Genomic DNA, 13,969 nt, shown 5'->3' with positions numbered 1-13,969 from the left:
AAAGAGATCATAAGTAGCCTTTCAATCCCTGTATATTTAGTTGACAAATGATGTCGCCTGTGGATTTTAATTTTTGCTAAATACGAAAATCTTTCAATTGATTCCATATGTGTAACATTTCAACCCACCCCTTCCAACTTTTTTTATGGTTCTCACTTGGCAAATATCCTGTTATGAAAAGCTACGCACTGAAGCTTGGTGTGCGCCAACTCCCCTGTCCACTTTGGCGTGCATTTCAACTCCCAAATAACAGAGCCCACTGTAACATGTAACAGGCAGGCGTGAATAGTAAATCAAGGGCGTTGGAAGATGGTCCTTAATGATCTACATTAGATTAACTAAATGCTCAAGAAACCAAAATAGGAAATGCCATTATCATGACTAGTCAAAAGATCTGCTACAGCCTTTCCTACAAATGAGAAAAATAAAATAAAATACAGCCCACCTGGCTTCCAATAATTTCTCTAGCTCCCAAATGTCTTACAAAATTCAAATTGGAAGATGAGCTGATTCAACAAATCAGGAGTAACTGATGAGTTCTTCCATAATCCTGTATACCATAAGTAAAGAGGCACCTTTGCCAGAGGCAAAGTGTACGAATCTATTTTTCTTGACTGGAGTTTTGGGTGATGGTCAACTTTTCATTCGTATGTCCGCTTTCTCTTGAGGAGGGTTGGAAATATGGAGATTGAACCGATAAGGAAAAGGACTGCAAGGGTCTTAAAATCATAGAGATCTTTAACTGACTTAAGATCACCCAGAGCAAGGCCCGCCTGTAAAAACAAGAGAATACACCTTAATGTATTAGCATATTAACAATATAATGTCTATAGTTTCTTAATTGGTTTAATAAATTTTCGCTACCAATTTCCATAATGGCAGGTCCTGAAATTTCTTACGAAGAACAGCAATATTCACAATCGCCAACGGGCTGCTCATCAGGGACACAAGCATAATAATTAAATTTAAAACATAAAGAAAACAGCAAGTAGGAATGGAACTTGGGCCCATAGTTCAAATGGGAAGTGAACACCACCCAGGTCTATAAACCATCATTCAGTGATTTTGCATGTCTATGTTTTCTGAGAAATAAATTCCTTCAGCACTTTACCAATCAAATGTTAGAGGACATGGCTATCCAAAGTCAATACAGTCAAAACTAGTGTACAAGTAAATAAACTATCATAATGGTATAATATATCAAGGGTTGACAGTATCTTCAGGCTGCAACTGAGGAAACATATCAACCTGAAAACTCAAAAAAAATAAATGTAATAATAAATCAAATGCAGACACTTCAAATCTCATGTCTATGTTTTGCTTGACCTACAAAGAACCAGAGCTAGTTTACAAATCAATCAATCATCATCATTGCCTACCACATCAACAGAAGCTCTAGTGCTACAAGAAAGCATTCCAAGTTGAAAAGGAAGGATTATCAATAGGAAACTACAAAAAATGTGAAATACAGAATGAATGATTTTTTTTTTTTGAATGGTAAAACAGAACGAATTAAATGTACACAAAAAACAACCTTACACAAAATTTAAGCATAATAATGGAGAAAATCTCTTATCATATAGTGGGTGGAAGTTAGCAACTCTCTAGTTTTAATAAGGGCACCCAATCATTTTTTACACTTATCTAATTAGCTATTAAAGGCTGCTACATCCAACAAAAACCAATCAAATGCCAACTAGAAAAAGAAGCACGTATACTTCCCTTCAAGAAACGTTTCGTAGAGACAAGGATATTATATCCTCTTATCAAAAGAAATGTTCCGTCGAGACAAGGAGATTATCTTTCCAATTCCTTCCCTTCTTCATTTCAATGGAAGGAATATACGCTTCTTTTTCTTTAACATAGTTAAGAAATGTTTTGTAGAGACAAGACTGTCTCTTTCCAATTCTAGTAGAGATCGTACACTTGCGGCTTTATTGGCTATTAATTACATTTCTTGAAGAAAGAAAATACCTCTGATTATCCATCAAGAGGTTCCCTATCTAAATATAACTTTTAGTAAATTATCCTCTAGAAAGATCTGATTTTTGTCATCAGATCCTTTCGAATAGAGTTTCTTTGTCCTAAAGACTTTCTTCACCTTCCTTTTGAGGAGCCATCATCTTTGAGGAGCCATCATCTTTATCATCCTTCTCCTGGAGGAAAAATGTCTTGTCCCTTTAGGGAGTCTCTGGGAAGAGATCCTCGAGGGACCTTTACAGAGTCTCTGAAAAGAGACCCTAAAGGAATTTTCTTCTTTCTCCCGAAGGAGAGAGATCTTCTTTCTTTTGAGAAAAACGCCTTCTTTATCATTTTGGAGGAAACCGCTATCTTTATCATCTTTCTCCTGAAAGAAAAATGCCTTCTCCCTTTAAGGAGTCTCTGGGAAGAGATCCTAAAGGGACCTTTAGAGAGTCTCTGGAAAGAGATTCTAAAGGGATTTCTTCTTTTTCCAGAACGAGAAAGGGTTTCTTTTTTTTTTTTTTTTGGAGAAACCGCAATCCTTTTCATCTTTCTCCCGGAAAAGAAAGGTCTTCTCCCTTTAGGGAGTCTCTGGGAAGAGATCCTAAAGGGACCTTTAGAAAGTCTCTGGAAGAGATTCTAAATGGATTTTCTTCATCCTTTCAATGAAAGAGAAACATCTTCCCCAGAGAAAATCTGCAAAAAAAAAAAAGAAAAAAAGAAAAAAAAAAAAACTGGTAGCCCATATCTTTTCTCACCTTTTCTCTCTTCTCTCTCTTATTTTTCTCCTTTCGCGTAGCTCTTTCTCTCAAAATATCCGATCCCCTTTGTTGAAGGATCTTCCCTCTATTTATAGAATTCTTCTTGACGTGGTTAGGCAGCTGCCACCTCACCCCTTATCTCTCAACTTCACGATCTCCAATTCTTCTTTTGTGGGGAGTTAAGTGATTCCCTCCTTTTTGAAAAGTGGACCACTCATCTCTTCCTTTTGCGAGACTTATTTTGGTCCTTAAAATTTAGGGATTTCTTTTCCCTTGGTTGTGGGCTCTTCTTTTATTTTAACTTTTATGTTTATCCTTTTTACTTTAAGGAATAACATGATGCGTAACCACTGCTTTTCTCTTTCTTCCTACTTTAATAAGAGATTTTACTATTATCCCCTTTTTTGTAAAATTTCTAGTCCAACACTAGTAGAACCTTCCCCTTTTGGTTGTATATTTGAGGACCTACGGATAAAGGCAATGAATGGTGGAGCTTGTGAATTGGTGGATTGTACCACCTTGTCTCTCAAATTCCCAATAATCCGAGTTAGAATAAGGATGATTTTTATAAGCAATGTTTTGAAAATCAGAAAAGAATCGTAAATTGTATTGAAAAGATTCATTCAGATATATATATATATATATATATATATATATATATATATATATATATCAAAAAATATAAAAATCATAATCTAATCGGCTCAAATTGACCAAGTCTAATCTTAACACTAGTTGGGTTCGTCTATATGGATCATTTTCTTCCATCTATCCTATCCAGGGTCATGTTCTCTGATATGTACCTAGCCCTCGAGTCTTTCCTCATTGTTTCTACCCAATTTGTTTTCGGTCTCCTCCTACCTCTTTTTACTCCATCAACTTGGCACGAGTCACTTCTTCTCACTGGAGCATCCAAAGGCCTACATTGGATATGCCCAAACCATCTCAAGGGGTGCTCTCTCATCTTCTCCTCAATTGGTGCCACCCCCACCTTTTTACGGATGTCTTCATTTTTAATTCGATCTAACCTTGTGTGGCCGCACATCCATCTAAGAATTCACATCTCTGCTACACTCATCTTATGCACATGCCGCTTCTTGGTGACCCAACATTATGAGTCGTACAGCATGGTTAACCTCACAGCTATCTTATGAAACTTTCCCTTCAACTTGGTACGTATTTTACGATTGCACAAAACTCCTAAAGCATGCTTCCCCTTCAACCAACCTGCTCTTATTCTGTGGTTAACATCATCTTCAATCTCTCCTTCCTTATGTAGGATTGAACCAAGATAGCAAAAGATATCCCTCTTAGGTACCTCCTGTCCAATCATATTTACTAAATCCTCGCCCCGCCTTCTTATATTACTAAAGTTGCACTCCATATACTCTGTCTTAGTCCTGCTCAGTCTAAAACCTTTGGATTCCAAAGTAGTTCTCCATAACTCTAACTTAGCATTAACTCATGCTTTGGTTTCATCAATTAATACTATGTCATCTGCAAATAACATACACCACGACACCTCGTCCTAGATACCCTCTTTAAGTTAATCCATAACTAGAGTAAAAAGATACGGGCTTAGAGCTGATCCTTGGTGTAGTCATATTGTAATTGGAAACTCACTAGACGTGCCATCCGTAGTTCTGACACTAGTTACCGCTCCATCGTACATATCCTTAATCATATCAACATATTTAGTAGGCACTTTTTCCCTTTGAAGGACCCATCACATAACACTCCTGGGAACCCTATCATACGCTTTCTCCAAATCAATGAAATCTCTCAATTAACTGCCTAATCAAGAAGATAGCTTCCATAGTTGATCGTCCGGGCATGAAGCCAAACTGATTCTCTGACACCTTAGTCTATTTTCTTAGTCTATGCTCAATTACCCTCTCCCAAACCTTCATCGTGTGACTCATTAGCTTAATTCCTCGGTAATTGGTGCAACTCTGGATACCCCCTTTATTCTTATAAATAAACACTAATGTACTCTTCCTCCACTTATCGGGCATCTTCTTAGCCTTCAAAATATTGTAAAATAATCTAGTTAACCAAATCAAACCCACCTCACCCAATATCTCTAAGTCTCAATAGGAATACCGTCAGGCTCCATAGCCTTACCTATCTTCATCTTTTTCATAGCTACTCTTACCTCTGATGTTCAAATTCTAAGGACAAACCTCCGGTTTGTATCATCAAAAGCGTTTTCAAGTTCTCCAAAATTCGCTACAGGTTCTCCATTAAACAACTTATCGAAGTAACTTCTCCACCTCTCTTTAACTTCGTTTTCTTTTACTAACAATCTTTGATTCTCGTCTTTGATGCATTTTATATGATTCAAGTCCCTGCTCTTCCTTTCTCTCATCTTAGCAAGCTTGTAAACATCTTTTTCACCCTCTTTCGTCCCTAACCTCTGGTACAAATCCGCATAGGCCTTGCCTCTAGCTTCACTTATTGCCTTCTTAGCTTCTTTTTTAGCCAATTTATACTTCTCAATGCTCTCCTCATTTCTACAATTATACAAACATTTATAACACTCCCTTTTAGACCTAATCGCCTTTAGAACCTCTTCATTCCACCACCACGTATCTTTAGACGGCGGCCCACTCCCTCTAGATTCTCCAAGTACTTCTCTAACCACTTTCCTGATATAACTAGTCATCTCATTCCATATATTATTAGTCCCTTCGTCACGACTCCCACGTCCTTCTTTAAGCAGTCTATCCTTATACATATTCAGTTTTTCCCCTTTGAGATTCCACCACCTAATCCTCGAATGCCCAACATCTCTATCTTTTCTGTTCCAACGTTTAATGCATATATCCAACACCACCAGCCTATGTTGTGTGACTAAACACTCCCCTGGTATGACTTTATAATCTTTACACGCAGCTCTGTCCTCTCTCCTAGTGAGGATAAAATCTATCTGGCTACAGTTGGTGCCACTGCTAAAGGTTATCAAGTGTGAATCTCTTTTCTTAAAAAAAAAAGTATTTGTTAACATCAAATTATATGCCAGTGCAAACTCCAAAATATCTCCTCCTGCCTCATTCCTATTGCCAAACCCAGTCCTCCATGAACCCTCTCAAAACCTCCACTAGTTCCTTCCCACAAGCCTGTTTAAATCTCCTCCTACAAATAACTTCTCTCCATGTGGTATTCCTTGGACTACTTCATCCATATCCTCCCAAAATTGCCTCTTGACCGAGTCATTTAATCCTATTTATGGGGCATACGCACTAATAACATTAATCATCTCTTCACCTAATATTAATTTAATTAGAATAATTCTATCACTTAGGAAGCACGGGTACTCTCCCGGGGCTCCCGCACCCGCACCCGACACGTATGGGGTGCGGGTACGCCCCGGGTACGTCCGGGGTACGTACCCTATTTTTTTTTTTAAAAAAAACCAGTTTTGGTGGTTGGGTGCGTGTCGGGTGCGCACCACGCGTACCCGACACGTCATGCTTCTTCCTGCTGTTTCTCTTTCCTCTCTTGTACTTCCCTCTACTCTCCTGTACTCGGTATTTACATGTAAACCATTAAAGTAAATGGACAATAAAATAGTAAAGACATTTACTTAAGATTTACATGTAAATAACGGAATACCCCCCTTTTGGATTTACTTAAAAATAGTCAACTCTCCAGTTCTAGTACAAAATTCAAAGAAAAAGGGTCGGGTCAAAATTTTAACTTTCTTAACTTCCAAACGGTGGGGTATTTTTCAAATTTTAAAAATTCATAAAATCTATTTTGTCCAAACATTATTAAATCCCAAAAGTCCGGTAAAAAAAATCTCATAATTTGGTCTTTAAAAATTATTCATCTTGTTAGGCACTGGTCAACACAATGGTCACATACTTTTTTTTCTAATGAATGATGTATTGATGCCTCATGTTATGAAATATGGAACTTAATCACTTATGAAATGAAGAGTAATATTAGAATTTTCCATTTTGGTGATGTTATTGTTATTTGATTGCTCTACAATTATTATTTTTTTAATTTTTATAAATATATAATAAAATATTAAAATATATTATTATATTCGGCGTACCCGAACGTACCCGCACCCGGTTTTTTTGGCAAATCACGTATCCACGTACCCGTGTCGTGTCGTACCCGTGCTTCATAGTCTATCACCCTTCCTTTTGATATTTTCAATTTCATTTCTTAGGCTCTTATCTATTATAATCCCTACACCATTTTTATTCCGCTCCTTCCCTGAATACCATAACTTGAAATCCATATTTTCTATTTCCCTAGAATTTTCTCCTACCCATTTAGTCTCCTGAAGGCAAGCTATATTAACTCTCCTACTCATCGTATCAACTAATTCCCTTAGGTTACCTGCTAGTGAACCTATGTTCCAACTGGCTAAACGAATCCTACTCTCTTGAACTAGCTTCCTCGCCCCCGTCCAGTAAAGTGCGAGGACCCTTGCTCATTTTTCAAATGACAAATATTAAGTATTTTTGTGTGATGCCATTTTGGTAGCATATAATTTAATTAATAGAGTTCACAACCTACTTTGGAAAATTTGTTTTAATAGAGGGAGCAAAATTTGGCTATGCTTGCATTGGGCTTATCTTTTCTGCCAATTATTTTTGAATGATAATAATCCATTCAAAAGAAAGGAAAAAAGGCTAGGGACCAAGGGGGTCAGAAACAAATGTAAAGGCGAAAAAGAAAAAAGAAGAGTATAAAACACTACAAAAGGAAATGAAAGCATCCAAAAAACAACCAGAGGAAGGATCTGCAAACATTCCAACTCTGTTTTGAAGGTAGCCAACCAGACCAATAGATCGGCTTCCCAGTAGATGGATCTCAAAATATGTTGAAAGGACACTACGTGATCCTTGATTCTATCTCAAATTTCATCAATAACATCTGCAAATCTACATGGGTAACTAGAACAATATCTCATCCAATTGATGACATTTTTATAATCACCTTCTACTATGACCTCTAGATCGGCTACCCCTACCAACTGAATTCCTACTAGAAGAGCATGAACTTCCACCACCATTGTGTCTGTGCGCCCCAATGACCCCGAATACGCCCATCTATGGCACCATCTTGCTCGCGAACGTTCCACGCCAGTCGGACCAGGATTCCCTAGGCTAAAACCATCGAAGTTCAGCTTCAGATAGCCTAAGGGAGGAGTTCCTCTGTGGGTCGCCCTATCCTTATGCACTCTTCTTGGGCGAATCCCATTCCAAGATTATTTTAACTCGTTTTCGCCAATTCCTTTAAACTCTGTCAAGACACAAGCCCACCGAAACACCAAAGATTGAATACGTAGTTAGTACTTGCGAATGCTTTTAGAGCTTCCTCTGAACATCCGATTGTTCCTCTCTTTCCAAAGGCTCCAAATGATTGCTAGCAATATTAGGCTCTAGAGAATGCGTCATCTCCTTGGCAATGGCGCATAAGACCAGGCTTCAAAGAGGTCCTCACACCTCAATTTGAGCCGGAAGGGTCCAGGCAATGTTGAATAAAAGACATACAGAAGAACAAATAGCAAGCATGCAATAAATAAACAGATGGTCTACCATTTCTCCTACTTCAAGCCAGAGGGCAAAATGGTCAAAGATAATTTATCTTCAGGCTTCACAAGTGGTCCACATTCATGATCATGTTGCGACATGTTGTCCAGGCGAAAGGACATCCCCTAGGGGCGCAGGGGATCTCCATGCTCTACATGTTGGCGAGGCAGACGACACTAGCATTAGGCATCGGTAGAAGAACCAAACTGAAAATGCTTCACCTGGTTTCTAGACCCATATCCTCCTATCCTTAGCACTCATTTTAATGTAGATCGTCTCTACGGTTTCCTATGCATCTATCTGTCAAAAAAGTTCCTGAGAAACTGGACTCGCCACAAGACATTGGACCCTTGTCTCAGAAATGAATCACCAACCAGTAACCCCAAGACAGATGCTACTCTAAACAAATCTGAAAACTTTGTTTTGAGGGGCACATCCTCGCACAACAAACACTTTGAATCTCTGGAACTGGCAAAATGCTTTTTTCTTCATGAGAGATTATGATAGACATGATATTTGATTGGTATTATCATATTGCGCCACAGCACAAGATATATCCCTTTTGTGGGATCAATAACAACTCTGTGCAGAAAAGGATATGTCGTGAGCGAAGATGATAGACTTGCAATGGTAAGTAGGCTTCACACAAACCTCAAAGCCCATGATAGGCTTTAGCGCTGGCCAAAGCTTATAAGTCATGATATGGTATGCTAGAGTTTTGACACCCTTGTTAAACTCTAAAACAAATGCCTTGAAATCCTTGGTTAAGTTCCTAGCCTCCAATTGTAAGCAATCATATCAGTTTCAATTCCACCAAAGCCAAAACTAGAAGCAACATTGTATGGACTTTGCACCCAATCTTTAACAAAGTTTACCCATGTTTCTCAACTTCCCTAAGGTTTGTCATCACATCAAACAAGATTCTAGAGGCTATAGTATCATGAAATGTTGTGTCAATTGCTAGTGATATGTAGTCATCAGCTTCCAAACATCCTAGCCCGAGTGCAACCTATTTTCACTTGGATCAAATTATCGGTTGAAATTTTACAAGATGTACTGTTTTCTATTACTTACCAACAAATACAATTACGTGTTTCCAACCTCCATATGTGTCAAGACATAGAGAAAGCCTTGTCGTGTGAAATTAGAAATATAGAACACAATCTCATTAGGGTCCACCAAAACCAACAACAAACTACTATAAGAATACACGGCTGTTAGAAAGAAACCAACTCGGAGAGAAAAACCTAATTGAACGAGAGATGTGTTATGGTTAAAGAACTTACTCTTACGGTGATGTAAGATGCGGGAACAAGGCCCACCAATGTTGCAAGGAAGAAAACATGAAAAGGAATATCGACTATGGGAGATGCCACATTAATAAATGTGTTGGGCAAAGTCGGAGTTATCCTCAAAAAAAGCATGTAATTCAGAAGCTTTTCCTTGCGCTTTGCAATCTGTTTTGTTGCCAGAAAAGTTATGTCAGCAGATTTATCAAACATAAATCCACTTCATGGTAAATTAGACTAGCAATTTAAAATCATAGATATTAACGTCAAAGAAATCCCAAAGTATATTAATGTCAAAGAAACCCCAAAGTATACCTCTGCCTGGAAAAACCTCAACCTTTCAGGCCACAACCAGCAAACTAAAGGCCTGCCAATTAACTTAGACAAGAAATAGCAGGATGATGCCCCAGCAGTTGCAGTGAAAACAACCAAAAGAAGGCCTCTGATAACACCAAAGAGGGCCCCGGCAAGCAATGACATGAATATGGTTCCAGGAATCATAAACGTCTGCATGAAGATGTAAGTTGAACAGTAACCTAGCATGAATTGTGCTTGGTAATCTCTTGCATACATTGCAAGATGATCTCTGCACATAAAAGTTGCAAAGAATGAAAATCATAAGAGAAAAACACATTGGAGCACGAATACATTATGTCTCAGCAGAGTATCTGAATTTTTGTAGAAAAAAATGAAAATCATAAGAAAAAAAACACAAGGGAACACGAATAATGATTTGGGCCATTTCGCAATGAGAAAGACAATCGAGAATCCTGACATTATGTCTCAGCAGAGCACCTGAATTTTCAATGCTTTCCTAGTACAACTAGTATGAGTTTGAAATTTTAAGTAGATACCATATGGCGATCATTTTGAAAAAATGCAAACAAGTGGAAAAAAAAATCAAACTATGAACCATGGGCACACTGCATTAACAACAATTCATTTTGAAGCTTTAGCGACGGTATCGAACACTTTAATGCAAAAAGCATAAGCAGACAACAGTAACATCACTAAGGACAAGTTGTTAGATAAAAAAACATAAAAACAGAGAAGTTATAACGGCACCAAGAACAATTATGAATTGTTAATTCAGCAAGAACATACTATTTTGCACATAATAGAAAGAAGGACGAATGCCACAACTTGGCAAGAAGATAAGCACTGATAATAATAATAATAATATGATGCGAGCTAATGTTATTTTAACAAGTGAACCCCTCCGCAATGGAAGTTCAGGAGGCTCTTTATGGAGATCATTACATTTCTAAACAAGTTGATTTTCTATGCTCTAAAATAGACAGGGAAGGAAATGATTTAGCTGATAAGTTAGCAAACTTTGGGTGTACTTTTATCAACACAAAGGTTTGGCATGAATCGAATTGGTTCAAAAGACAAAATAATATTAAGGATAGATGATCAGAAAAGATCTCGAATAAGATTAAATTATATTTAGGAAAGACTGTCAGAAAGGATATGTAATAAAAGTTGCAACTAAGAGATTCAATTGCAAAATCAATAATATGGCTTGAAGAATATAAAACTATGAAATACACAACAATGATCTGACCATATCCTTTGAGAAAATGGAATCTGATAAGCCGGAAAAGACTCCGTTAGTATCGCCATTAATTTACACTCAAGCAAATCAATAACAGTGGCATTGGGTGCACATCATTGACTCTTAAAATTTCTAATATCACCTAAACTAGATTTATCAAGATATATACCTTGTTAGAACAAACTTCTAACATCTCGAAGTTCTTACTAATCCAAGTTTTTAAATTTCGCTTTCGGCTTTGGCCATTAAAATCGAAATATTTTGGTTTCGGTGTTATAAATCCCTGCCAAAATCTTGTAAAACTCAGTGAAAATATTCAGTTTCTCTTAAATTTTGGTGGAAATCTTATAAATAGGATGTACCCATCATGAAAATGAACAAAAATTTTGGTGAAATTTGATGAATTTCCAATTCAATGTGAATTTCATTTCACATATTTCGGCCAAAACGAAATGTTTCGGACGAAATTTTAAACTATGCACTAAGCCACCCATTCACCCAACATACAAACAGATGGGAATTTCAACAAATCAAAGAGGAATCCCACTAAGGATTCAAAGATCCGATATGGTGCAGGGTATTTTTTAAATTGACCAAATCATCGGTCAATTTCACCATAAACGGTATCCCATTTTAGAAGTGTTTTCCTATCAAGATAAACTTTTATTGAACAAGCATTTCAAAAAACCAAAGAGAAATCCCACCTGAGGATTCGAAGATCCGATATGGTGCGGGGCAATTTGAGAATCTTGTCATAATCTGCAGGAGGCATAGTCAAATAGATACAAAAGAGACCCGTCGAAAAAAGCAAGAACACGCTCATTGCACCCGCCAATTCCCATTTTGACAATGGAAATCTCCCCTCCACCTTTGCCCCAATTGGTTTCTTACTAGTGGGCGAATCCTCTAGTCCTTTTTCTTCATCCCTCACTCTCAAGCTTTCATTAATCAAACTCCTTGGTGCTGCCATCATGACAATATTCAGCACAATGCTTTAACACCATCTAGACCGTGAGATTATTCGAAATCCCATCAAATCATAACAGATTAATCCAAAACCCCTTTCTCAAAACCTCAAATGATGTTGAATTCAAAATAATTCTCACAAAAAATGCCCAAATTTCAAATTTAACAACGAATCCCTCTTTTTTGGATCAAAATGATCTCAATCTCGGAGAATTCAATCCGAACCCTAACAAAACAATGCACAAATTTGAATCAAACAGAATAATACACTTAAAAATCCACCAAAATTCTGTGATTTTAGAGAATTTCTAACCCTAGAATGAAACCCTAGAACTGGAAAGGAGAGGAATAAAAAGGAAATCGTTACAGATTCGTCTAGGGCAATTAAAGGGGAGCTTAGAAAAGACAAAGCAAGAGAAAGAGAAAACAAAATTCAAAGGATTGGAGAAGGAAGAAAAGAAAAACACAAGGAAAAAAAAAATCTAGGGCGAAAGTAAGGTCTTTTGCAGGCAAAAGGGCATGAGGAAAGCGTGTGGGGCCACAAAAATGAAATAGAGTGTTTTTCGCGTGAATGACTCTGTGTCCTACGTTTTATATAGGGCAATGATAAATTCGCACCCTCTGTCGGATAATACGCTCCCCAGTAAAGGAGCGTATGTGGCAGACTTTAACGCTTTTTGACGTCAATTCACGGTTAAACTGTTAAAGTGGTGCGAAATTATCGTCACCCTTTATATATTAAAGCTTAGGAGCTGTTAAAGACTTGATTGACTCTGACTTCCTTAGTATCAGGATTTGCTAGGGAATTTCGCGGAAAGCCATTTCACGGATGACTTTTGCACGAGAGAACAGCCACCGCAGATGAATGAATTAATAAGATAAAATCTGCTGAAAAGCGAGCCTGTGTGGCTCTTCTCTCGTGCAAAAGTCAGCCGTGGAATGCCTTTCCGCAAAATTCCCTAGGAAATCCTTATAAATAATTAATTGATTATGGGTGCATGATATTTCCCTAGGAAATCCTTCTCCAAAGGATTGGAGAAGGAAGAAAAGAAAAACAAACGATGAAATGAACAAATAAAACATCTGCCATTAATCTTCTTCAGTTTAGCAGTTTTCTGAAAGGGAAATGATATCAGGACTATCATGTTTTGAATTCTGCTGTCCTAGCTTGTCTCTTGCTAGAGTATTTTAGGAACTTTAATAACCTTTTCACAGCCCTTTAAATGCTAAGAAGCTTGCTTCCGTGGAAATATCAAAACATGGTAGTGTGATATCATTTCCAATGATGAAATTCAATTGAGAGATTGAGAGATTTTAGGAGGCCACGTTTGGACCCCCACAAGATCTAGATATGGATTTCTCACATTTGCAGTTGAGATTTGGACTTAGATTTTCAAATCAGCTACAACGAAAAAAAAAAAAAAATCCAATTTTCAAATCTGTCCTGCAAGACATTATTTGGAAATCAATATTTGTGGCAAATTACCTTCACCCTCGCTGCTCTTCGACCTTGCTGCTGCAGGAGCTCGACGTCCCTCCCTCGTACAAAATGAGCATGAGGATGATTGATGTATTTTGTATCCAAAACTCAAATCCAAATCCAAATCCAAATACAAAAACATGAGGTATCCAAATGTGGCCTTAAATTGAGAGAGAGAGAGAGAGAGAGAGAGAGAGAGAGAGAGAGAGAGAGAGATTCAATTGAAATCCAAATCCCTATATGATCATCCAACGACTAATATCACTTTTTTTTATTTGTTAGTAGTGCTTTTAGAATTGTAACATCATTTAATTGCTAATTACACAAGTACGAAGTGAAGAGGAGAGTCTCATGATTAAGAGGAATTGTGGATATCAACTCCTAAACAAAATTAAATC

The 13,969-nt window shown here is 37.5% G+C and overlaps 1 protein-coding gene across 2 annotated transcripts; it reads right to left on the bottom strand.

The window, feature by feature from the left end:
- Positions 1-53: 53 nt before the first annotated feature.
- Positions 54-12,576, bottom strand: LOC143888308 (putative membrane protein At4g09580). 2 transcript variants are annotated; one of them, XR_013254530.1, is made up of 5 exons: positions 11,830-12,576; positions 9,883-10,153; positions 9,565-9,735; positions 446-773; positions 54-259 (listed from the first exon to the last, which is right to left on the bottom strand). XR_013254530.1 is itself a non-coding variant. In XM_077392682.1 (4 exons), the coding sequence occupies exons 1-4, from the start codon at positions 12,096-12,098 to the stop codon at positions 642-644; spliced, it is 843 nt and encodes a 280-aa protein (XP_077248797.1). In that variant the 5' UTR covers positions 12,099-12,576; the 3' UTR covers positions 344-641. The 2 variants fall into 2 exon arrangements, 1 of the variants encoding a protein (XP_077248797.1); XM_077392682.1 differs by lacking the exon at positions 54-259 and having other exon boundaries at positions 344-773.
- Positions 12,577-13,969: the final 1,393 nt, after the last annotated feature.

Source organism: Tasmannia lanceolata, unplaced genomic scaffold, assembly GCF_043159265.1.
Source record: "Tasmannia lanceolata isolate RefF3 unplaced genomic scaffold, GAP_Taslan_0.1 ptg000012l, whole genome shotgun sequence".
Taxonomy (NCBI): Eukaryota; Viridiplantae; Streptophyta; class Magnoliopsida; order Canellales; family Winteraceae; genus Tasmannia; species Tasmannia lanceolata.
The sequence above is the reverse complement of the archived record's forward strand: the minus strand, read 5'-3'. Positions and strand labels throughout refer to the sequence as shown.